The 27,463-nt window shown below is 39.3% G+C and overlaps 1 protein-coding gene and 1 long non-coding RNA gene across 2 annotated transcripts in view; both read left to right on the top strand.

Moving 5' to 3' along the window:
- Positions 1-22,516, top strand: part of LOC108888091 (metabotropic glutamate receptor 4) — a 153,544-nt gene extending 131,028 nt beyond the window's left edge. Inside the window, exons 8-11 of the mRNA XM_018683907.2 lie at positions 6,901-7,037; positions 8,335-9,270; positions 18,060-18,306; positions 20,689-22,516. Of these exons, the coding sequence (XP_018539423.1) occupies positions 6,901-7,037; positions 8,335-9,270; positions 18,060-18,306; positions 20,689-20,738 (1,370 nt within the window). The 3' untranslated portion in view covers positions 20,739-22,516. The remainder of the gene's footprint in view (positions 1-6,900; positions 7,038-8,334; positions 9,271-18,059; positions 18,307-20,688) is intronic.
- A 1,252-nt stretch (positions 22,517-23,768) lies between these two features.
- The window catches only part of LOC108888093 (uncharacterized), a 20,413-nt gene continuing 16,718 nt past the window's right edge, over positions 23,769-27,463 (top strand). The window contains exons 1-3 of the long non-coding RNA XR_007814359.1: positions 23,769-24,257; positions 25,909-26,019; positions 26,525-26,640. This is a non-coding gene — a long non-coding RNA (uncharacterized LOC108888093). The remainder of the gene's footprint in view (positions 24,258-25,908; positions 26,020-26,524; positions 26,641-27,463) is intronic.

The following is a 27,463-nucleotide window of genomic DNA, read 5'->3' on the forward strand; positions in this document are numbered from 1 at the left end:
CACCACCATCTGACCAGAGGGGTTGCCTTGAGGTTACACTACACTACATCTAATTGCATCACCACACAGCAGTATATTGAACTTGTCCAGAAACATAAAACAACCTAACTGCTGAGAATGGACTTGCTGGCCTGTGTATTATATTTTCAAAGACAATATTTATCTCTGTGTTGTGATATTAGTATGTAACGCACCAGTAAACACACAAAGCAGTCATCCCCTTTCTTCATACAAAAGAGCAATCGACACAAATGTATGTAAAAGTAGGTCTTTTTTTTCTGTTGTGATGAATCAGTCTTGAGGCCGAGCCAGCGAGAATCTATTGTTACACTTTTCTGTTCATTGTCAGCAGTTTTAGCGGACATCTGCTAAAAATAATTCACATTTCTTCCCCTGCAGAGCTGCACAGCTCTCAAGAGTCCAGTAAGACCATATCCATAGCAAATGTATTGTATTGTTGCACAAATGTACTGAAACCCAGTTGATAAAGGTCAAATGTCAAAAAACTTCTTAAAAACCAATGACGCTCATTGTGGCCAATCTCCTAGCACCCTCATAAAACCATTTATCTATGATATCCGTGGACCCTCAGTGGACTGTCAGGGTCTCAACAGGGGATAGAGTAAGCTAGCTGATGACAGATAACCTTTTAGAAAAGATGAAAAGTAATCTGACAAAAGAATTTGCTGGGCTCGGATATTTTCTCTAGTCTAGGAGTGTGTTTTCTCAAGAGCCTTTACATTTTCTCCAGTCATATTTGCCACAAAATAAATCTAGAGCTGTAGGTGTTTCTCATTCTACATTGCCAACTTTTCAAGTGCTCATTTTTGGCTCATTCAGCAGCACCCAGAGCTGAGGCAGACAAAGCAGAAGATTCAAACACTTTGAGTCCATCTTTGTGCACCGTTAAACACTCTTCAGAGTTTTCTTCTTTCTTGTTCCCCACCTCTGCATTCAGTGTGTCTAAGAGTCATTCAGACTTCAGTAAGCCCCAGTTGAATGAAGCTTCCCATCAGTGTTTCACGTCTCTTGCTATCACGTCAGGGAAAAGTGTTTTTGCTCTGCCGCTGTCTAAAAAGCAGTGGCCTTTCCAGCGTCATTCTCAATGGGGACAGCAGAGTGTAGAAGGGGTTTTCCATCTCTCCACACCTATTTCTCTCCTGACAAGGATGTGCAACGTCTTCACTGTTGTGTAGCTCAAAAGATGATTCCAGTTGACGTGTTTTTTGCATAATGCAAAAAGTCTTTTTTTTTCTTTCATGTGCATGACACCCAGCCGTGTTATTCATAAAAATCTTTATCTAACATGATAAGAATAGACAGTTCTAAATATAAACTATTCATAGTGCAGTTATACTTCTACTTAACAGACATCCAAAGCTAGAAATGTACTGCACAGTCTCAGATAGAGCTTTATTGATCAATACATAAAGAATTATGCTTTATTGTACAGGCAAAATGTTTCTTTTATCATATTTGCTCACTTTCTGGAACTAAACATGAATGCTTTTTAAGATTTCAACAAGGATAATGTAATATCCTTCCCATAGTGGGCAATATTAATGATTAAACAGTCATTAAACAGTGACAATATTAATGATTATTTTTTTCCATATTGAGATGTATCTCCATATTACACCCACATGCAAAATAACATGTCAAAATATAAGAATCTAAACAATGGAATGAACCGTGTTGCAGTTCAGCTGCATTACATAAAAGAACAGTTGACACATGCAAAACAAAACCTCACATTATTCATTTTGTTAGCTTTTAATTATAGTTTGCATGAAATCCTTAATTAAGACAACAGAAATGTGTGAAATTATTAATATTATCAAATAGCATTAAATCAAGTATCACTAAGTATCATCTCAAAATTTAAGACCTCTCAAAATTGACTTTTCAAGAAATGTTATAGCTTTAAATTTAAAATTTAGGGACCTGCAGATACTTTGATGTAATATTAGATTTATGATTTCTCATGACCCTCTCCTGCTACAATATGCTATTAAAACAAGATTATGTAACTATTTCAAAGATTGATTTTTCCCTTTATTTAACAATTGAAAGTATAGAGAGGGGCAGGGAATGTAGGGAGGGATGTTCATAGACATTCCAGTTACATGGTATGTACCTAAACCAATATGCCACTGAGCATCCTGACTATGTAACTTTTGAAGAAAAAATCCTCCTCTTAGAAAAGTTAAGCAATAAAATGTGTCTGTGCTCACTGCAGTACTGCCACAGCCTGACTTGTTCTTGTCTGACCAGTATCTTATTCTGGCTAATGTAAGATAACTTTAGGTACTAAAATGTACACGTTACTGATTCAGTTTGCGGATTCATGACTCATCATACATTTTGACATGTCAAGCTGTGCAGTGGTTTTTATCACAAAACCAAAACAAGTGACTCACTTAAAATAGTCTCTGAAAATTTATCTATTATTATCTTATGAGTCATTGTCAATAAAATGCAACACTTCTTGCACTGTTGTTTCACATTAGATGCCTTTCAGTGGCTCAAAGGGCATAATCCATTCCATTACTAGTAGGCTCTGAATTTAAAACATCTGCACAAACTGTTAAGTTGAACTGGTAGTAACCTAACCGTGCTCCCAAAAAGGACACATAGACACAGTTGGAAAAATGAATGCTGAGTTATGCTGAATTTACCAGGGTAGCTATGAGAGTACTGATATTTACAACTTTCCTTCATGTTTTTTTATCTGCCCTTTATTTGTTCTAGTGACTATTATAAGAGACTTAGATATTATTTAAATATAGGCTTCTATGTGAGAATTTACAGTATTTCACAATATCCATACTCTCTTCTTTATAGGAGATTGCATTGTGGTCGTTTGAATAAACCTTTTGGTGAATCGATACAATTTTTTTGTAAGGAGAAAGCCACTTGTAGGTAGCAGAAACTTATATACTTTGATTGAGCGATCATAGAAGCAAGAGGGCCAGGGCCAAGACTCACACACACTTCAGAAATGAAGTGTATCTGTGGTAAATTCTGCATGACTTGCCTGCGTACAGGCCATTGAGAGTTAATGACCGGTGTAGAGGGCAGCAAGCTGTGCTGCCATTCACCAAGGTGTCCTGGTTGTGCATCCATGCAGAACAAGCACATGTTGGATTAATGATCATACTCGGGTAATTCTTAAGGTGTGTACGTGTGGTGGAAGAGGGAGGAGAGGGAGGCAATACCACAATCATTAAATATTACATGTAATTACAAGCACTCCATTAGCCTCAGCGTTTCTTTGAGGGCATACAAGGCAGTGAGCAAACGAGTAGCCCGTGGTACACACATGTGCAACCTCCGGCTGCCCTGTCACATTAGTGCACTGCAATGCAGCGGTGGCAGAGGCCTCTGAGGAACTCATTATGCCCCTGACTAGTGAGTGGACTGTTTAGACAAGTAGTTTGTGCCACATGACAGGCCTAATTCCCCATCCGTAACTCAAACATTGACCACGCTGCCCCAAAATGCACCCCTCTCTCCACTCTTAATAAAGAGGACACAACACTGCCCCCAGAGGAATGACAGACTCCCAGGAAGTATTTCTCTATAGTTCCTTAACGTGTCACTTTGTTACCAAAGCAGAAGACACCAGATTTGTCTTAATGCCTCTGCACCGGCGACAGCCGTGGCCGGAGGCATTATATGTCTGGGTAGTCCATTCCATTCTCATGAATGCGATATCTCAGTAATGCCTCAAGGGAATTTCTTCAAATTTGGCACAAACATTCACTTGGACTCAAGGATGAAGTAATTAGATTTTGGTGGTTGAAGGTCAATGTCACTGGGACCGCACAAAGCATTTTTTTGGCCATAGCTCAATAATTCAGACACTAACTAACTGCAAACTGGACTGGTTGATGGAGGCACACAACCATGAGGTGGTAATTCTAGTTAACTTTTGTTTCAACATTATACTTTTCAATGGAGAGGTATGATGTGCTGTGCCAGCACACAAAACTATCTGGTTGCTTCTCGTGTCAAAATGTAAAAATGTTCAAGTTGCATTAGAGGGAACTGCTATATTTTTTTCTGCTGTCCAGACAGAAAACAGACCTCCCACTCTGTTGTGATAAGATGGAGACATAAGAATGGAAATATTTAGCTCAGGTCAACCTCTTAAATTATATATGTGCATATACCTGTGGACCACATTGTTTAGAAATATTTAAAAAGGCTTCTAAATTGATTTCACAGAAAGATTAAAGAGAAAATCATATTGTATTTCTTGCACGTGGCTTTTTCGGACTGAAATGTGTATGATATATGAGCAATGGTAACAAGTATAATGTGTCCATATGTATTTATACAAGCTTTACAATATCAAGTCTCAAAGCCACAGTAAAAGAGCTGTCAATCTGTGAAAGGTCTTAATTTGAAAAGCAAGCATGACCAAAAGACCCATAAAGCTGTTAAATATAATCACATCAGCAGTGTTATGCCAGTAGTGTTGCTGCATTATTCTCTCAAAACCACCAGTATGGCATTCAAGGTCCATTTTCCTCTTTTGGTGACAGTGGTGTCTATGTGAGCACTTACAGGACTCGAATCCGTAACCCCAGCCGTGATAGTGAAAGGCTTCAAAGCTCTTTTAAAAGCTCAGGAATTTGGAGAAAAAGAAGGGGAAAAGAAAATCTTGGCATGATTAAAATGTTTGATAGGAAATATGACAGCTTACCGCCAGTATTGATGTTTAATATGTTTATATAAACATAATGCCTCACTGTAATCCTCCCATGATCACTAACTGCTTTGTGATGTGGGCGGCATTGTCACAGGCAAGGCTGAGTGAAAAGGTAATGCCGTAATCCAGCGAGGCTGACTCATCGAGATGTGGATTAGGATGCTGCATCCTCTAGCACTGAAACAAAAAAAATTCATCAGCAGAAATCCATCAGCAGCAATTGGCCACATTTACCCTTTTGTTCTTAACTTGGATGCTCATTGTGTTTTGGGAGATTTAATAATCAGCGGCAGCAAAAAAACAAAAAAAACATAAGGGCTTTCATCAGTGTTTGAGGGTATAGACGTTTTTGAAAGTTGACATGAAAAGCAATTAGACGTGAAGTTCCCTTGTTCTCCCTCTAAGGAGAACCTTTCCGTGTTCTACCATGATTAAATGGATCGCTGGACTGGAAGCATGGCTCATCTAGTTTCCATTGGGGAGCTTACGGAGAAATCTTTGGTGTGCTTTCTTTGTGACACATCATTACAGCTTGTCTTTAAATGGCACACAGGAATACATTGTTATACATTGTTATCAGAGTGATGAAGCAGAGGACACCTTGGGCAGACAGCGTGAATGGTAAGAAAAGTGTGTCTGGGGTCAAGAGGGGGTCAGCTGTGAACCTTTGGATCTCCTGTGGAAATCCAGCTGTTCATAGGCAGTTCAGATTAATGGACATTGCCCAGTAGCAATGAACGCAGCTCATGGGTCTGCATGTGTGCTCCATGTGTGCATACAACCTTATTGCCAGACAGAATATTGATATTGGAATATAATTTAAAGTGATTTCTTCCCACAATAATTGCGCATCACTACAACACTGTTAAGGTAAGAAGAAACACTTCATTAAGGTGAGGGCAATATCTAGCCCGATAATCTGATGTGACTGCTGTTTTGTTTCAAAATACTCATCAAGCCTGACACCATGTTCATGTTGATCTGTGTCAGGAGGTGCGTTATTTTGTTTTGTTTTGCCTTATCTGATTAGTAGTGAGTGATGTATCTGTCCTACTAGTGTCACTTTTGGTTTACATGGAAGCTAAGATAGTGGTTGTTCAGAGCAGTTAATGGTTTAAACAATGATCAAAGAAATATGCTGATTTTCTTGTTGCTATATGCGCTAGCCAACTTACAACCATTTGCACAGCTGTGTTGTTCTGTATTGTCGCAATATTTGTGGATGTTTGCTTGCCTGAATGTAGCTTGCTGGCCACATTCAGGCAGATGGTGTCTGCATTCTTAATCCCACCAGTGTGACAGGGTTTGTACAATGTGCGACTCCACTGGCTATATATCTAGTAGTGTAGGTTTAGTCACTCAAACATCCTCTCTCTGTAGGTAAATGCTGCTAGAGGTTGTGTAACTTTGACAGTTAATATATGCCTGAGAGTGCTGGTTATTATCTGACTGTAACAAGCCAACTGTTTGACTGACCAGTACATGAAAATTCTGTTGTTACCCAGACAATAAAATGGCAGCACGGAAATAGGCACGTCTGTCACTTCTCAACACAACACAACTCAAAGTCAAGGGGTTGCTCAGCTAGCCACTTTCAGAGAGTAATGGCTGAGCTCAGTTTCATCAAGTTACACCTGCAAAGCTCTGATTGGTGAATTGTCAATGAGCAAAATACCAGATGTATTTGAACTGCTCAACAAATTCCCAAATTCAATATGGGACATCTTGGACCAGGCTTTGGAATCTCATGGTTTTTTTTTGGGGGGGGGGGGGGGGCAACATTAATTGTTGGTTTGTCACAGCATGAAAATCAGACACGGTACAAACCCATTCACCATGCCAAGCTCCACACTACACATAATCAGATGCCAAAGAATTGTCCAATGTCACCATAACTCTTAGTGTACATACAGTATGTTCTCATAAGGAAACATCAACTTTAGCCACAGTAATTGCAATAATGATCTTTGACATTTTGCCAAATTAAAAAGACAAAGAAAAGAGTAAAAATGTTTTTCAATTCACAAACATCCAATTGGTTTCTAATGTACTGCCATGATAACTGTAATAACTGTAATGACAGTGACAGCACATTAGTTGGCTTTCACAGATTCATACTCACAACACAGAAAATAACTCAGTGATGAGCAGTAAATGATGATGATGATTGCTCTCTCATATAGGCATAGCTGGCAACCCTGTGCTCTTCAATGAAAATGGAGATGCCCCTGGACGCTACGAGATCTACCAGTACCAGATTCGAAACCGAACGGCTGAATATAAAATCATCGGCCACTGGACAGATCAGCTCCACCTTAACGTAAGCATCTCTCTTTCTCCTCTGCTCACATACAGTATCTACACAAAAGGTTTAACTGCATCCAGCCTGCAAGTGTTATGTTTGCATTAGTGTTTGCAATGAAAATCCTTCTCTGAAAAGTTGTTTTCTCCAGCTCTGCAGCGGCGTGTTTGCTCACTAACTCCTCCCAAACCATTTGATAGCGCTTAGTGCCATCTTGGAAGGTGTAAATATCCAGAGGGCGCTTTAAATGATTAACAGGGTGGACTGTGATGAAAAGAGAGCTATGAGAGCTTAAGGACAGAATTTAATATCATCTCTCAAGACGGCATCACTGACTTCCAAAAACAATACTGTGGGCAGGGGGTGTGATGAAGTAACAGTATTATAACAGTAAATTACATAAAGGAACCAAACAAATTATGTTTTGACAAAATGAAGAGGAGGTCTTGGGCAGGCAAAAGGGAGCACAATTCAGCACATGAAGCAGCTTGAGAGGAGCTTTGTCTTCTTTACCTCTTTCAATGACATGTGCAATGGAAAAAAAAAGAAAAGAAAAGAAAAAAGCAAGGTTTGTGGTGGGTACCTACTGTGGAACGTGCCAATCCTGACTCTAAAGCTGGCTGTATTTAATTAGTGTTCTTTGAGTTCTTAATTAAATGCACATTTAGAGACAACTTTACCAGCTTTGGATGAACAGCCACAATTGAATAAAATTGATAACATAACATTAAAGAGAGCAGACCCATTTGAAATTAGGAATTTAATTTATCATTGCAAGTATGCTTGTAAAAGGGGGAAAATCCACAAAGGAGTGTAGTATCCTGAAATGGAATTTATCTTTCATTCCTCTGATCAACAACAGCTGTGTATTGATTTTTGAACACAAACAAGTATTTACCAAAGAAAAAAAAAGCACATGAAACACTGGGTCAGCTCCCTGCAGAGCAAACAGTGGGTTTCCCCTTCTCCTCCTGTGTCTCGCCCTTCACATAATTTGACTCCCTGCTGAAAAATTTTGCTGAATCTATACGGTGCGTTCAGTTGACCCCTAGATTGCCCTTTGCTACCCCCCACTCAAAGAAATAAAAAACATCAAGAAGTATGAAATCATACAGATTGATACTTCAGTCCAAGCTCAAACAGCAAGTAACCACTGTCCTTGACATCCAGGGATGCGAGGGATCTTTTTGGATCAGTAAAGCATCACCACCTCTACATGCCACCTTTTTCCAGGATACAGACAGCTTAGTACAAATCTCTTTTCAACTGTCTTTGTGACCATTCGAGTCTCTCTGTCTCTCTGCCTCCCTCACAGGTTCGTTCGATGCAGTGGCCCGGTGGTGTCCGTCAGATCCCTGCCTCAATCTGCAGCCAGCCCTGTCAGCCTGGTGAGCGCAAGAAGATCGTGAAGGGCATCCCTTGCTGTTGGCACTGTGAGCGCTGTGATGGTTATCAGTACCAGGCGGACACCTACACGTGTAAGATGTGCCGCTTTGATTTGCGGCCCAATGAAAATCACACGGGCTGTGTCCCAATCCCCATTGTTAAGCTGGAGTGGAGCTCTCCATGGGCAGTCATCCCTGTGCTCATTGCAGTCGTTGGCATCATGGCTACTTTGTTTGTGGTGGTCACGTTCATCCGCCACAACGACACTCCCATCGTGAAAGCATCAGGCCGAGAGCTGAGCTATGTGCTGCTAACTGGCATCTTCCTCTGCTATGCCACAACATTCCTGATGATTTCTACCCCTGATGTAGGAATCTGCTCCCTGCGCAGGATCTTCCTGGGTCTGGGGATGAGCATCAGTTATGCCGCCCTGCTCACCAAAACCAATCGCATTTACCGCATCTTTGAGCAGGGCACCATGTCTGTGAGTGCACCCAGGTTCATTTCTCCAGCCTCTCAGCTAGTCATCACGTTCACCCTGGCCTCAGTGCAGCTGCTCGGGGTGTGCATCTGGTTTGGTGTGGATCCCTCCAAGGCCATTATTGACTATGAGGACCAGAGGACATCTAACCCAGTGCTGGCTCGTGGTGTGCTCAAGTGTGATATCTCTGACCTGTCTCTGATCTGCCTGCTGGGCTACAGTATGCTGCTCATGGTCACCTGTACAGTCTACGCCATTAAAACCAGAGGGGTGCCGGAGACCTTCAATGAGGCAAAACCCATTGGTTTCACTATGTACACCACCTGCATTATTTGGCTAGCATTCATCCCAATCTTCTTTGGCACTTCACAGTCCACAGAAAAGGTAAGCTTACAGCTCCTTCTGGAGTAGTTTGCTTTCTTTTGTCAGCCAAAACTCATGGCAATACTTCAAAGGAAGAAATCTTCACAGCTGCAGAAACGTTTCTCTAATACCAAATCTATTTACTTGCCTTTTTAATTCCTCTGGTCATTTCTTTGTTTTCTTATTTTCTCTTGGTTTGTTTAGAACCCATTTACAATATTGTAGGACAGTGTGTGCAGATTGACAGGGATTCTAACAAAAACATTACTGTGCAGTAGCAGTGGTAGAAGTTCAAAGAGTAATTACTCAAGTACTTTATAATTTCAAAGTACTTGAACTTGCAGTATTTTCATTTTCTGCTATTCTATACTACTTATCTACATTTCAGAGCAAAGTATTATACTTTAAACTTGGTTACAGCTCAGGAACAATCATGGTCACAGTTAAAAGAAACTCATTAACCGTTTATTCCCAGAAAAATGGAAATAAACAGCAGTCTTGCGTGTTGTATTTTGTTGAACCACCTGTTCCTCTGTGGACAACATGGCTCTGTAATAACATCACACTACTGTAGAGCTGCAGCATTTAGTTGATTTATTGATTTAGGCTATCAACAAAAAATTTAACATATTTTTTAGGTTCTCCAATGTGAGGGTTTGCTGCTTTCCTGTTTTATATCATTTTAAATAGAATATTTTTGGATGTCAGACTGTTAGTCGGACAAAACAAGACATTTGAAGATGTCAGCTTGCACTATATGAAACTGTGATGGCCCTATTTCACAGTTTTCGGTATTTTTGATATAGACAAAGCAAGTTATCAAGAAAAAAGAAAATCAATAATAATGTTAGTTGCAGCCCTGCACATATCCCCCTTGTCTCCTCCTGATAATAATTTCTCGAATTGCTACAGATCTTGTCAGTCAGTTGAATGTAAACAAATGTCATTTTTAGAACTTGCTGCTGTATTTTCTTGGGTGCACAGTCTGTTAAAGGCAGACTACAATAACAAAGAAACTTAGTGCTGCGTGGTTTGACTAGACTAAGCCATATTAGAGTGTGAAGTTTCTTTGTCTCAACACTCAAAGGCCCTTTTGGTTATATATTAAATATGATTATTCTCTCTCAAATGAATAAAGAAAAAATTGCAGAACATTTCCCTTAAGCTAAATTTCCATTTTGAGTTCCATTTCATGTCTTACCTTAACATCGCTTAGGGCAGTGGTAGAAGTTTTCTAACTGATAAAAGTGGAACTATCTCCCAGCCATTGTGTGTACAATTTTCTGCAGGAAATAATAATTAACACGTGACTCATATAATTTGGAGCGTCTTATATTAAGCCTGGCTGAGAGAAGTTTTTCTGGGTTTGTAAATTAAATTCATCTGAGGTATGGGAGAAGAGGAAACAAAAAGTAGGACTTTACTTACCCTTTAAAGATTTTTTTTTCACTTCTGTTTTACTATTCAAAGCCATGCTAGCTAATGGATTACCTCATCCTCCAAAAAAGCTGTTCAATCTCTCTGCGATTGTATAATTCTCTTTCATCTTCAGAGAGGAGATGGGATGATTAAACAAAGAGCATGCTGATATCCATGGCTGCTGTTGACATGCGACTTAAGATGTGCAACACTCACATTAAAAAATAATGTGGACTTTGCTCTTGGACTGCTTTTTCTTTACCGTATACGCTATGAGTATGATAATCAAGAATAATGGCAGTGATATTTGACATTTCAGTACATATCCCTGAATATATTTCAGTATGCTTAGCCCCAAGCAAGCAGTCTCTATTGAACTCAGCAGATACCATTGTTTTCAATATGCAGAAGCTGTTGCTCAGTTTTAGTGTTGACACCAGTAGATTTATAGGGTACAAGGGGGCCAATATGCAGATTCACAGAAGTTTAGGCTTTGTGGTGTTAACACAAATGCAGCATATGAAAATAAGTCATTGTAGTGCTGGTCACATACTGCATTATTAATGTAATGCAACTGGCTGCAGTCATATGCAGATTTTCTGCAATGCTGTAAACTATAGAAATTATTTTTGGGATGCTGAGAGGAGTACAATGCAAACACTCGGTCTCTCAAGAAGGCTTTTCCACAAAGGTAACTATCACAGCCAGTTTTCCAGGCCAGCATTTTGATGGATTGTTTTGTTTAATCCCAAAGGGGAGGAGGTAAGGATTAATTTGTTGCATCTGTCAGACCCATGCTGGCACCGCTGATAGTGTCCAGGCCAGTATGAGGCTTTTTCCCTCACCAATGTCCTCTCTTGTAGCCACTGAGCCCCTTTTGTTACACTGCCAAAAGACCTCTTTCAACTGGATCAACACATTTCTACTGTGTCATTGTTGTACCCCTTTGGCTTTGTACCCAAAGTGTGTCCTCTGGATGCAAGTTCCAAGCCCTTTCGGATTCCTCTTGACCTGTACCCTCCCAGTGCTCCCACTGGATGTGATCCAGGTCCACGGTTCATGAGGTCAGGCACATTGATTTGACATGGGAATACGAGTGTGAGCTCCTATTTGTGTAAACAGCTCATGGGTCTCTAATGTACTCTGGCATACAACCGTCACATATATGTGAGTCACAGGCTTGCATGCTGCCTGCAGACTTATTAGAGAAAGTACTCATAAAACTCTGTGTCCGCATTTGGTAGATTGTTTGTGTTTCCACAATCTGAGACTTCCACTTGACATCCCGTTTTTAGTTGTTGTTTTAGCTGAGATCAATTAACTTCATTTCTTAAAGTGCTTTTGTCAGAAAACAAAGGCAGAGCTGAATATTTTAATAAGAAAATGAACATTTGTTCTCCATGTCGGACAGACGTACAAATCGTCACCCTCTTAAAATAATAAAAATCATTTTTGTAAAAAAATGACGTAGGCAATTATTTTAAGAGGGTGACAAAATTTAAAATTTGCTAAATTGACGGATGTGCAGTAGTGGAAGAAGTACTTTAAAAGATTTAGAGTGGTAATATCAAAATGTAAAAATATTCCATCACAACTTAAAATCCAACTTTCAAAGTTTCACTTATGTAAAAGTACAGAAGTATTAACAGCAAACTGTACTTCGTACTAAGTAATGTCCTAGGTACCAAAGGTAAACATACTCATTATACAAAATTCAGTCATTCAGTGTCATGTTAGATAAAAAGTTATTATGTGACTAGATTATTACTATTTATGCTTTACCATTAAACAGACCTGCAGTGTAGTTGGCCTAGGTGAAGTTAATTATAACTACCTAACATATTGTTGGGTAGTTTGGTTTTAGTGCAGTGGTCTACAACTGGGCGGTTGGCAACCCCATAAGGGGTCACAAATCTGAGGGGTTGAAAGTTGATTTCCAAGATTGTAAAGCAGGAAAAACATTCTTGTAATCTTAATTTTATTGTTTACCTTGACAATTGCTGTGTAATTGTACTTGATATAAAATAATAATAATATGAATATTTTTAATATTAAGACCTAACCTTAACAAAGTACTTGTTTTAACCAAAACCATTTTCTGAAACCTCACAAAGTTGTGTCTGTGCATATACTTAGTGGCTGGGCAAAACACTACAACTGCCGAGGAGATTATGAGAATCACATAGTTTACGCTCTTTCCTGACTGTTATACCTAATACCTAAAAAAAATCTGTGCAAGTTGGGGAGAACAGCCTTTGTGTATTAGAGTCAGTTTGTCTTAAACTGAAGGGATAACTCTGGTGTTTTTGAACTTGGGGCTTGTTTTTCCAAGTTTTTGGGTTTAAATGATTGATAGGGACAAAAATCTTTGGAGTCAGTACAGTATTAACCAAGAACTGAGCAACCACAAATAGCTGCTGCAATGTAATCCAATGAGCTACTGCCCACATTAAAGTGTGTCCACTCAATTTGACCATTGTGTTGTCACATCATGAAATTGATTTATCTTCCCAATTGTAATTTTTAACAGTTTTGCAATAGCACAGACAAATGATACCATCCTGCTGATTGCAGCATCAGATCAGACACTTGTCACTCTGAAGGGAAGTTACAAACAGCGCATTTGGTTGTTTCATTTGGACTTGTTGGCTTCTATTGCCCAGCTATGTTAGACTTCCTTATGGAAGAAAACAAACCCTGTGACTGATTCTCTGAGCTGTTACATAAACAATGTTCTTATTTAAGGAATTAACATGTCAAAGCAAACACACCTCATAATCATTGTACTGTAAATGACAGGCCCCACAAAGCCTCACAGCCCACGTTGACACATCTTTCAGAGCAATTAAATGCTCCACTTCCCCCGGGTCTTGATTTACCTTATCTAGCCGCCTGTGCTCTCATCACCAGTTTACAGCAGGCCTCTGCCTCAGCATTACAAGCACAGTCATTTATTTGTCATTTGGTGCCAGGATAAATGTAACAAATGCCATGGGAGGCTCTCTCTATCATTCAAACAGGGACATCTGGTCTATCTATGGAGTGTGATCACCGAACTGTATGCTAGCTTCAGGAATAGATGTGACACCTGCTTACCTGGAAAAACCGTCTAAATTAGCAGCTGTCTCTAAGACAGAGGCAGGAGGAGGGGCGTTGGACAATAGCATGCATGGGAATGAGGCTTCAGCACAATAGGCTCAATTCAAATTCAATCAGCCCACACAAAGAGGTCCTGCCATTACAGTGCATGAATGGACTGATGAATTGAGTGGTGTTGTTTATTTCTCTATGAAGTCTCCATCACACTATTGGCACTGTCAACTCAACAACAAAAAACTGCTGTTAGTGCACTAGTCAGACAAAGAGTGGGAGTTGCAGGTAGTTCAACGAGACCAGATGTCAGACAGAAGTGCGCTCCTCACACTGTGTGCTCAGTATTCCTCCTCGCTACCTGTTATCCCCCCCCCCCACCGGTCCTTTCCATTTCTTTCTTTGTCTCTTTTCAATCCAAAGATAAACAGCATTATTCACAGTAACATCCCGCTGGCCCAATAATACATAATGAAGATTGAGCAGAGGGAGCTGAGCAACATCCTGGACTTCAGAGAGCAGTTGTTGCGTTCATTAGGCCTACAGCACAGCAGCCCTCTGGGTCTCGTCTGTTGACCTCCAATAATGGGTGAACAGGCTGTGCAGCTAATCAAGGCCAAAGGACTGTGATCTTTATAAATGACATTCTCCCATGAAGCTATATTAGTGTGTCCCCTAAGGCTTCTGTTTGTTTATTAGCTTAATTAGAGTGCAATTATAGTGAATTCTCATGCAGCAAGCCTCTGCTGAATGTTTCTATAGCATGCTGAGAAATAAGCCAGTAGAATGGGAATTATACAGTTTAAATGAATTTGATAGTTTGCATCCTGAAGCAGAAGCTCTCTAGAGTCCCCGGTTGAAAATAGAATCTGTTTACATTTATTAACCCTCAGATTAATCTTACATTATCACGTATCACAGACATTCTCACTCAGTTGTGTTACACTCTCTGTAGGCAGTGATGTGGGATTTCTTTTTTTCTCCTCTCATCACGTACTATACGTGCTCATAGATCCCCATTGTTTTCCTCCCATCTAGTTCAGTTATTAATGCTGCCACACCTCTCCTATGATCTGTTTTTGCCCAAGGCAAGATCTGCTGATGGCATGTTAGGTGTGTGAGATGTACAGAAACTCCCTTTTATGAGCTCCAGTTGGTGCATGCTCAGGTGCACTGCAATCAGGAGGAAACAACTGAGTGGACTGAACATTGGAGTGTTCTGACACTGAAAACAGAAAACTATGATGAAATTGTTGTTATTTTCCATGTGTACTGGTTTATAGTTGGGATGGCAGAAATACTTTGACAAATTTTGTATACATTTTACTATATTGATTTTACAGTGGAATATGTATATTGATATAGGAAAAAATATATGGGCTATTGGCAAAATCTCACCTATTCTTCTCTCCCTATCATACATTGAACACAGATTGGCTTTGAAGATAGCTATTCTTGGGTGAAAGGTGGCAGAGATTTTTTTTTCTTTTTTCCTTTTCTTAAAAAATTGTATTTATTTATTTATTTATTTTTTGTTTATGTGAGTAACAGCTTGGGTTCAACAGTCTGTCCCTGAGGCAGCAGTGAACCGAGCCCAGAGCAGTTCACTGGTTAACACTCCCTACAGCTAGGAGGGGACCACTGCAGCTGTCCCTCTATCATACTGCCTCCATTCTTCCATTCTTCTCTCCAGCCAGTGGTCCCACATGGTACCAGGGCTGGCTGAGATGAGATGCAGCCAGTCTGGAGAGAGAGCACTATGGAGAGTCACAAATAATAAAAACAAACAAGATATTCAAGCAGAGGTCACATCTGGGGAGCTAAATGTTACTCTGCTTTGATGAAAAACCAGCAGGGACCCAGTGAGGGGGGGTCACTCTGTGGCTGATGAAAACTCACCCAGTCAAAAGAGAGAGATACCACTTTAAAGGTAGCATCATATGAATTATTTACAGTTAAAAGTACAAAGCCTATGAATAAGAACATGTTTTACTATATAAACAATTCTTAATTCAGATTTTCTCTACATCATACATCATTTCAGTCAACACTGGTTTAATTTCAGTTGTAAATCAGTCCTCGTGGTAGAAAAATAATACACCCTGCGTTTTTTTCCCAATCCTGCATCTGCTTGTTTCCGCTGATTCAGATCATTCTTGCCCACGGCAGTGTTTTATATTGAAAATGTGTCTATACCATCCTACAGAGAAAATAAGACATGTGTAGCTCTTAAAGACTTTTTCCTTTTTTTTTCCTTTCTTTTTTTTTGGGATCTAAGAATATTATTTCTTAGCCGTTTAATAAACTGCCTTAAGAAGACAGGACATGAAACTATGCCTTATTAAATGCCATTTAAAGTGAAAAACAAACATAAACAGCTTCCGCCTTAGGCAATGTGAGAACCTAAAATGGAAAAACAATGTAGTGATGGTTTATGTTGTTTCCCATAGAAACAAATACAGACCAGATTCTGCAACATCTGGCTTCAGGGAAGATTGAATTTATTGTGTACTGATCAAATCTGAGTTGAAGCAGTCAGTTAATAAATTGGTTGATTGACAGAACATTATAACCAGAAACTATTTTGATAATCTATTCATTGTGTCAGTATTTTTTCAGTTTCAATTTTTTTTGGATTTTGGACTGTTGCTTAGACAAAACGAAGAGGTTCAGGGAAACTGTGATTGTCTTCTGACATCTTGTGTCATATCTAGTTGATTAAGTTTGCTAAGAAAATAATTAGCAGATTCATTGATGAAGTAAATAACTATTAGATCAAATTTGGATTAGGGATGGCAATCAAACAAACAAGACTGACAAACTACAGTGAAACTCATGTTTTGTTTGTTTCCATATTTGGATTAAGTGCATTCTCCTGCATGGTAAAACACAATAATAATAGCCTTTCATATTTTCATATATGAAATTTCTTTCTGAGATAATTCTCAGCGCAGGCTCCTGCCCACATTAGAGTAAATATACCATATCCTAGCCCCTATATTGAAAATGAACTCATATAAGGCAACATGCGACAGGAAGTGGAGGCCTGTGTTTCCTCAGTTATTTTCATGTATAGGTACAATAATGAGCCATCTGGTTACCAAGATTCATGCAATTTTGGCAGGACTAGATGAACAGGAAAACCTCTGCACATTATTTCAAGAAGTTGTCATTGTCTCATTTAGCTTATTTTCTTGTTGTACACGCTGCATTTGCAAGGTTCCTTAACAACTATGACATACCAGCAAATTGGTTCTTAAATTAAATAAATGGGCTTGATTGGTTTTCATATTGGACTTTATTTAACTGTAACTGCCAGAAGTTTGTCATCATAGCTGTCAGAAACTTATGATCTCTAGCCATGGCAATATGAATGATATGACATGAACGTGGCCGGCATATTACTGTTGGTAAAAAACAAAAATACAGAGTCTAAGGGGGCTTTAGAGTTTAGGTGGTAGGGAGATTAACAAGCCTAATGTGTGTTTTAATATCCAAATCTTTGCCCTTTATTTTGCTTGTGCACATACCAACACCTCCCACTATCAGCCTGTCAGTAAAAGGCTGGGACCCCTCCTGTAGAGAATGCCAGGATGTTTGGATGCTCGCCAGTCTGCAGTATCACTACATTTTAACTTCTCTAACACAACTTCCAAGTTAATTTCTCTCAGATGGCCAGTCAAGCGGTCACAACCTAGTACGATGTATAGAAATTACACAAGCTTTCCTTCTTCTTTAATGCTTCCCTGAAGATGACTCATTAATTTGCTGCAGCTTTGCAAACAATTAAAATGGAACGAGTGAGAATGATACTCAGTGTTGCCCTCCCCCATAATTCAGAGGATTTGACCATGTGTAAAATTTTCATGAGCTTGTTTCTTTTTTATGGGCCTGCTTGTTATGAGTCAGAATAGGATCCAATCGACTGACATTATCAAATCTGTGTTCAGGTTGGACGTGATGGCCATATTAAAACTAGCATGGCAGAAAATTAAACAAACAAGGTGGCCTTGGCTGGTTCAGCACACAAGCTGTAAAAGCAGATGAGATGCTGATTTAAAACAAGTTTCATCACGTCGCTTGCATTAAATATTTTAAAGCCCTTATTGGACACAGTAGAAACTACTTCAACAACAGCTTGGCCAACAAACGGGTCATTGGATGCTCTAATTAGAATGATACACAGCAGATGTCACTTGTACTGTACAGGCCGCCACCCATATAGAAAAATCTGTAACATCCAGTGCCAAAAGAAGGCTGAACTGTTTGTGTTGTGTATGTTTGGTGTTTTCCTCTGGCAGATGTACATCCAAACAACCACGCTGACCATCTCGGTGAGCCTGAGCGCTTCAGTGTCCCTCGGGTTGCTCTACATGCCCAAGGTCTACGTGGTTCTCTTCCACCCCGAGCAGAATGTGCCCAAGCGTACACGCAGCCTCAAGGCTGTGGTTACCGCTGCCACCATGTCCAACAAGTTCAACCCCAAGGCTGGACTCAGACCCAACGGAGAAGCCAAGACCGAGCTGTGCGAAAGCCTCGAAACACAAAGTAAGAACATGAATGCTAATGAGGAAGTACCTTGTGTTTGCTTTTTTTTCTCAGGCATGTTTTGTCCTTCAGTGTCTGTAAAGCAAACAAATTGATGTGGAGGTAGGAAGCAGAGTAAAATATAATTACTTATTAACAGCTGTGTAGCATGTTCTTTAACACTTCATTGAATCCAGTAAGTGTACCACTGTTGTTAAGGGGGGACACTGTTTACAAATCAAGAGGATGCATTACTGGATCTTCAGTTATGTGTGTGGGAAGGTGAAGTCATGAAGGAATGGATAACAGCTGTCAACACAACACATTCTGCAGTTCAACAGTGCAGCAGTTCTACATTTGTAAAATCTTCAAATACTGTAAGTAGGAGATACTGATACTAATTTCTTTTAGGGCCGGCTAGTCGTGCAGTGTAAAGCTGGTTTTAAAAAGTTATTCATTTCCACTGGCTGCAAAATTGATCTCTGACCTAGGACCTTATGTAAAAGTTATATATGGACATCACATTACTTACCTTACATATTTTCTAAATGGTTAATCCATACATTCTTGACCGCTTATCAAGGTCATGTTTAATGATTAATTGATTATCTTATCAGGAATTACAGCTGGTAGTGATACAGCAGTGATCTTTGAAAGTCGGGATCAGGCTAGTTGTTTCCCCCCTGTTTCCAGTCTTTATGCTAAGCTAAGGGGCTGCTGGCTGTAGCTTCATATTTGACGGAACGGTAGCTAATGAGCATATTCCCAAAATGTCAAATTATTCCTTTAAGATGGCCAATTCAGATTCAGTTTTATTCAAGAAAAAGAAATTTAATTGTTACTAAATTAAATCCTCACATTTGACAAGCTGGAACCAGCATTTTTTTTGCTTGAAAAAAACAACAAAACAAAATTATTGCAGTAGTTGCTTTAATTTTGTGTCGATTAACAGAAGTTCATAAATGACTTAAACTACTTAATCTACTGTTTTACGTCATTCATAAGGACATTGGCTGACTCCATCTTCTAAAATGTAAGAGTGTGCCACTTTTAGCTGTTTTTAATTCATGCAAATTTAACATCTTTGAATTTTGGACAAAACCACCAATACCTCACCCTGGGCTCTGGGAAAATGTGACAATGCTTTAAATTAATTAATTGATTGAAATAATAATCCTGAGATCAGTAATGAAAATTATTTGTTGTAGCCAGAGGATAACACATTGTACATAATCAAAGGGGTGTCTGGCTCTCCTTTCTGAAGCAGCTGAATCTCTTAGCGTGTACATCCTCCTAATCTCAATACCAATAAAAGTGCTTAGTGCTACTGTAACAGTGACACAGTCTGGATTTATACAAGTGAAATAAATAATGACTGCAGCAATTGAGTCAGCAGAAATTAGTCATGTGACACCCCAAAACGCTCTTCCTGTACTTGCCTCAGGCAGGGAAAGGTTTAATTTGGTCATGTCTGTCAATAGAGATACATTCCCTCTGTCTGGCCTGCTGTAATAAGTAATTGAGCCTATTGTCACACATTTTAAAGCTGTATTTACTCCTTACTCTTAATACCAACAGTGAGAAATGTTTTCTTTCATAGAAGATTAAAAGAGCTGACATTGTATTTACTGTTAACACAAAAGCAGAAATCTATGTACACTCTGACAATGCAGTGTAGTAACAATGGCATACTGCTGTGAGCCCCATCAGCATAGCTGCACAGTGCAACATTAATTCCTATCTTGCTTTAAGTTTCTGTGGAGGGTTAATAGGGCTTTTTGTTACAATAAGTGGCGAGAAGGCAAAGACGCAGAATTGATAGCCAGCAGCAATTTATCCTGATGGGGTTACCATTTACAGGGGCTGTACAGTGCATGGCTATTTGAATAAGCACCATTTGTCACTGTCATCGCCAGTGTGGATATATGGCTTGATGAAATTGAAAAATTCCTGTCTGGACCAGCTCCCACAACTGCCGAGATCTGGTGGCGATATGTCAGGATTTATCTGCTCCACCTCAGCGAATCGGCTAACACGGTCTGGGGAGACAACTGGGAAGTTGAGGCCTGATAGCTAAAGGAAAAAGGGGCAGTGGGGGATGGGTAGTGGGGTTTACTGAGCCCCCCATCTACTGTAGGTAATACAGGATATGTATTTGGGGTAAAATATGACCACACAGCTGAGGCATCTCTTGGAATTATTGGCATTTATGTTGCACTGCGGCAGGAAAACTAGTCTGCAACCGAACACACATTTTCAGCCATTCATCTTATGCTTGTTACACCAGGAAAACAGCTAAACAAAACATGCCCACATACCCCAGTCTTCCTCGCCTCACAGGTTAAAAAAGTTTACCTTGACACCATTCGACTCTCAGTCTCTCCTCTCCTTGTTCTATTTCAGCTTTCCCAACGAAGCAGACCTACATCAGCTACAGCAACCATGCAATCTAAGGGACAGACATTCTTGACATAATTCAGGATTTCCACCCTGACGGATAGAGAAGAAAACATGCAGCAGAATTTCACATGGCTGGCAAAAAAAAAAAACAACCCAAAAAACGGATGTCTCATTGTGCGGGTGGAGATCACAGAAGCATTGCCCAAAGATGTGACATGGTGAGGAGAGACCACAAAGAGGTGCAGGGATGGACAAAACACAGGACCGGAACAGATATCAGTACAATTATATGGTTCTATCTTCTGTCTGCCTCACAAGAATACACACACTAAAAAAAAGAAAAATACTTGCATGGCAGAGGCCTGGAGACTGAAGGATGGAGCTTTCCTTTTGAGTGTTTACATTTCAGCTATGCCCTCTTTCAAAGACTTCTCTGTCATCCTGAGCAGCGCTGACTGAAACTGAACTGAAATCAAGAATATGTTCAGGTGTTCTTAATGTTGTCTGCCAGTTTTTGCAAACTGTAATTAATCTTAAAATCCTCAAGGCATCACAAGGGATTAATCAACACCAAAAAGGCATGAAAACGTGGTCCATGGATTTCTAAAGAGGGATTTGTGTTTGTTTTTTTCCATTTCTAAATGTATTCTAAGTCAAATGACTGGAAATGGCGATCATCTCAACAACAATACAACAAAATCTGCACCAGACTCCATGTATTTTTATTTCCTCTTCCATGTTTCCACTTGACTTAATAAGAATGACTACACATATAAGATGGTCTCTGCTGATTTTGAGCATGCCAGTTTCAACATCCTGTGTTGTGTTGTTAAAAAACAAACAAAAAAAAACAGACAAAAAAAAAATTAAGAAAATGAAAAAATAATATCTTTGGAATGCGTTTAAACTCCGTTGCAGCGTTGTTAACAATTGTTTGGGCCCTAGCCTATTGTACGTTTAAAAACTGTTCTCAAATGGTGAAGGTCTAGTGAGTGATTGTTTTTCTGTGCTTAAGTGAGGCCATGAGTTGTATTACCAGCTAGCCCAAGACTGCCACTGCCCTTCGCATACCTGTATGTGCTTTGAAACAGTGGCTCCTGGTTAAAATAAACTGTATTCTATCCAGGAGATCTTACTGTAAGCTGTCATCCAGGATGACCCTCCCATCACTGCCACCAGCTACTCTCTTGGTCACACGTAGCATAAGGGTAAAGCTGAGCTGTACAGATCCATTAGGAGGGGAATTAAGATGAAGTATGCCCTTGAGAGGATCGTGCAATATGCCCACAAGGTGATATCCATAATGGACCAGCCACTGAGAAAATTACTATACATGTCTTCCTCAGGCACTTTTCATGATACAGACGAGGTGTCAGGAAGTTCTAAGGCTTTCCAACAAATGAAAATCTAATTGCAAAAGTATACAATATCTCTATCCATCACCCAGAGCTCGCTGAACAGATTAATAGTTGGCTTTGTGCAGTGTAAAAGCTCTAATGTCTTGGGGAAAACATTGTGGGGTCATTTGTGTTGTGAATTCAATGCTGCTTTTCATGCCTCCCTCTGTATTACTTTCAACACCATTTGTGTTGCAGAATAAAATGTGAGTGCTGACCAAATTAAATGGCAAGTTAATGTATGTTATTAAATAGATTGATGATGTCTGCTTTATGTCCTGACATATCCTAAAATTGGGGAAAATGTACAAAAAGATACAGTGCCTGGCTATCTGACTATGTATTTGTAAAACCTCATGAAAACTAATGAAGTGTGTGAAGCATGTTTAGTTTTTTTTATACAAAATTTTATTTCTATTAAAAATGTTTTGAAACTTCAGCATCCATTTTCAGATTTATGTGATTTCATAAAATCTAATGGTTTCTCTAACAAGTTAGCTTGTTCATTGATTTGATCCCTTTGTCACAAAAAATAGAGTAGAATATCCCCTTACAAGTTGTCTTATACACTATGTTGCCTGACTAAAAACAGAAGGATACACTAGTAAACTTGCATTATCCTCAACTAGATGATTGGCAGTGCTTCTGTGTGAGCGTATTTGTGTTTTTTTATTCCTGTTGTAAGGAAATAATACTGATTAAAAACAAGTTTGTCAGCCCTAAAGAAAAAAAGACAATGGCTGCCATGTTCTGAATAACATGTTGCCACAATTGCTCTGATAATAGCACTGGAAGGACAGCGAATTGGTGGAGGGAAACATGAAATTATTTAAAATGAATGGTTAGCGGCTACTTGAATCCAAGGCCTCTGCATGTAGCGAGCTCTCAGGATCTATCATCTTCTCCACGCCCCCCTGATACACTGAGCCCACTATACAAAAGCCTCGGAAATAACAGTTGTTGCATAGAAAGGGTGCTAAATGCATGCAAGTGCCAGATTACTGCAACATGCAGAGCAGGGTATATATCATCTTCACACGGCAGAGACAGAATGAGGTGTCTGCAGTGTTAAACCTCATGAGACTACAAGGTTTGTTTCATGACATACATTCATGTTGATTTCCTTTTTCTTTTCTTTTAACAAATTTATCTTCACTGGCCCTGGGTGTCAAAACACAATGACATTTAAGAAAACAAAAAAATCTGGACAAAAAGACATCTCCAAAAACACTCATGAGGAAATTAAGGAAAGGGAAGGATAATTCAGTGGCCAGTTGTAACACCAATGACTGTATTCACTCCAGAAATAGACTTCAGTGACTCAGAAAGGTTAAGAACACATGGTGGTGCTGGGGTTAGTTTTCACAACAGAATTAGTAGCTATAATGTGGGCATCACAGGGGTTTGGGGAGGTGAAGCCGAGTAGTGCAGTCATGTGTTCAGATTTGGCCTCAGTTCCCATGACACTTTTGGACTGAGCAGGCTGAAGCTTCAGTGGAGTTTCTAAGGGTGCCAGGTCATGAGGTGGTGGAAGGGAATTAAGCAGCTGAGGGGGCAGCTAAAAAGGGACTATACAGAGTAGAGTAACAGTCCACTATTTATTCAGGGAGAGACAGAAGACATATGACTAGACTGAGACTGGGGCACTGTGGGCTGGCATGGGACTTGGCAAGGATGGGCAAGCATGAAGATGGCATATGTGGAGCGTGCAACATGCAACAAACTGTGAAACACCTACTCATGAAATGCAAATGTTACATGGAAGAAAAACAAAGGCTATATGTTGCAGTATCGCGCCTGGTCATAAAGATACATTTGTAGAAATAGTCACTGCTACAATCTGATCTCAACCTGTGAGAGGCAGCAACGTGCCGCGAGGCATCTAGTCTACCGAAAACTGAAGGAGAGGGAAAGGGGACTGGATGACATGAGGTGATCGTCCACCACGGGGAAAATGCCAAGATTCATGTGGTTAGTTTGCGTCGTTTACGGTTGCTAAAATCGGTCAAACTGAGAAGCCAGGAGTATTTTTTATCAAGTCCTGGCCAAAGTCGTTGTTTTTAAGTGGGGAAATGCAAGAAATTGAGCGAAAAACGCCGAGGAAAATGACTGGCGGCCGAACACCTGTGGCTGGGAGGAGCGAAGTCAGTGTGTACAGTGACCACCTCATTGAAGGTAAGGTAACTTATGTGGTTATGTATGAGGATACTTTCCAACAATAAACTTACTGTAAACTTACTGTTTTTTCTTTACTGTGTTGGAGTTTGTACCCCTGTAAGTGAACGTGAATTAGCTAACTACAAAGTGTTTTGTTAATTAGTAGACTGACGCATCAAAATACAAAACCTTGTTTTCAGTGCGTAGTGTAGTAATACAGTTCGGTATTGGTTTGGAGTAATAATAATAATGATTTATAACGTAGCCTATTTACGTGTGTATGTACACTCACCTATAGATACCCCCATTCAGTTAAATGCATTTCTGTGTTTTGGGGTGGGTAAATGTTGCCCAAACACCTGTTACACTGTTTGCGCTGTGCTTCATTATATTATTTAGGGGAACTACGAGGTATGACTGTTAAATAACAAGACTAATGCTGTAATACAATTTTATTGAACATAAACTTTTTTCAGTGTTTTCTCCTTCAGTATACTCCCCTTCTGCATCAACACACCGCTGTATCTGGGTCTTACACTGATCAAAGCAATGCAGTAGGTCGTCTTTGGACACGTCTCAGAACCTCTGTCTTTCTTTTCTCATCTTCTGACACAGATTCAAAACGTGTTCCTTTGAGCACAGATTTCCACAGAAAAGAAAAAAGTCACACAGTGCTAGATCAGGTGAATAGGGAGGGTGATCAAGCACTGCAATTTGTTTATGGGCCAGAAACTGCTTTAGGAGGGCACAGTGTGAGCTGGTGTGCAGAAGTTGTGGGATAACTTTGGCACACACTTTTGTCATGTTCAACTTTTCATGCAAAATTTGCAGAACTGTCTCTTTATCAATGGAGATCATTTCTGCTATTATTCTTATACTCAGTCATTGATCATTTAGAACGATTATTATTTTTACATTTGTTGAATGTTTTCAGAAGTTTTTGATGTGCATGGGCATGCAGAACGTTCATTGTCTTGCACATCCTCTCTGCCTTCAAAAAATCTTTTGAGCCATTCTAACACACGTTCTTGTGTTCCCCATTCAATGTAGGAAAAGATTTGGCTACTGTGTAGTTAAATTTCACCAAAAATTTCAAGTTAGTGCGTTGCTCAACTTTTAAGATAATCATTTCCAATGCCTTGGCTGTTGTGTGTGTGTGAATACCCAGCCTTTAATATATAACACTCAGTGTGACTGTGGATCATGTGGTTTTATCCTCCTAAGTGCAGTTATTTAATAGCCATACCTCATAATAACTTAAATACTTGTGGCCGCAACATCACTCATTCTGACGTCGTTCCTCAGGGATTGACGTAGTTGGTTTTTTTTAATCTTGATAATCTAACCTGTGTCAACTCGTAACAAAGGTTGTAAGGACTATGAAAGTCTTAAATTCTTAAATCTTAAATTTATGGGATGTTGTTCCTGAAATATGTATGAAATATGTAGCAAAGCCCGCCACTTGTCACTTGTTGCCCAAGCAATGGTAAACAGCCATGTAGGATCAGACTACAATGGATAAGATGCATTGTATTTTGCACAGAGTACCTAATTTTAGTGGTTAATGAACCCATGGAGAGTAATTGTTTTCTTGAGTTCTGTGTGATTCTTGTGCAGCACAACCTTATTGCCACAAGCGTTTAAGCGATTTTGTTCCTCTTTTCTGTAGACTGAACTCCCACAGTTAACCTTGGTGATGCCCATGCCTGAGAGGTGAGAGTCAAGTCCACGGACAACAAAGACTCACAGATGGTGCAGAGGTCTTGCTGGAATTGACAAGGTAAATTTGGTACAATTTTACTCATATTTTGTCTTTAGGAGATGATGATGAGTATAGCACAACATGGAAGTGAAAGCAGAGCTCTGTGATGTGAAAGTGCAATAAAAATGTTTTTGTCCCTAAAATCAGTGAACAATTGTGGAACATGCAAAGACAGCATTTAAACTGTAGAAAGATATTGGCATGCATATATGTTTAGATGGTTAGTTCACTGATGTCTCAGATTAAGTCTCAGACAATGGGTGTTTTTTTAACTGATATGTTCTGACTGTCTGCAGTCTTCATCAGAAATGCTGCTGACGCTTTTTGTCAGCTGATTTATGTGGTAACAGGTGGGACAGCCATGTCCATATAAATCAGCTGACAGGAAGCTTCAGCAACACTTCTGATGAAGACTGCAGGCCTGGCAGTCGAAACATGCTAAGTAAAAAACACCTGTCTAAAACTCAACAAAATTATCTTCTTCAGTCTGTTGTTTATATGTTCTTTTCACTGTGAATTTCAGTGCCCACACTGCAAAGCAAGATGAGGTTGATCTGTGCCTGTGTGCTGGAGACAAGGGATTCTGCCTTATCAACAATGGAGATGATGTTATACAGGAGCTGCTACTTCCAAGTCCAGGTACAGCTTCACATTGTGGATGCTGACTGTTGCCACTTTGTGGTGTGGAAGCTCAAACACATGACTAACATTAATGTATTTTTTAAAGCAATGTTTATTGAGAAGATTAAATAATACAACAAAGGCATTAGTGATTTTATATTTAATAAGAACTAAAACTGTGTACAACAATTGGTTGTATTCAATTTCTTTCAAGTGCAAACTTTTCAGACCTAGGGCTGAATTCAATCAAAAGTAATGAGTATGGCAGACCTTTTACATCTTCCTTTTCTGTGGTGATTTACAATTGTCAATAGCTAAATCAACTGTCCTTCATTCAATCTAATTTATCAAATCTTAGTTATGCTTTATTTTATATATATATGATATATATATATATTATTTTATATATATATATATATATATATATATATATATTTTAAGATTCACTAAAAACACATAATGCTTTTGTTCTGGTAGTATTCCAACATTTTTGAAGTTTTAAAGCAGGATTTTTAGATAGGAAAAACCATATAAATAATTGATATTTATCAGAAGTGTCTTTTATTTCATAGCTTTAATCAATAATCATTGCAATAATTTGATATACTGGCCTGTTATTTTTACCTGTCATGTAAAAAAAATAGTCATAGTATAGTAAGGCTTCAGAACTGGTCAAAAAATGTCATAGTATAGTAAGGCTTCAAAAAAAAGTAATAGTATAGTAAGGCATGAGAATGGTCAAAAAAGTCATAGTATAGTAAGGAATGAAAAATGGTCAAAAAAAGTCATAGTATAGTAGCTTCCAAAACCGCAAAAAGTCAGTATAGTAAGGCTCAAAATG

This window comes from Lates calcarifer, linkage group LG12 (assembly GCF_001640805.2).
Source record: "Lates calcarifer isolate ASB-BC8 linkage group LG12, TLL_Latcal_v3, whole genome shotgun sequence".
Taxonomy (NCBI): Eukaryota; Metazoa; Chordata; class Actinopteri; family Centropomidae; genus Lates; species Lates calcarifer.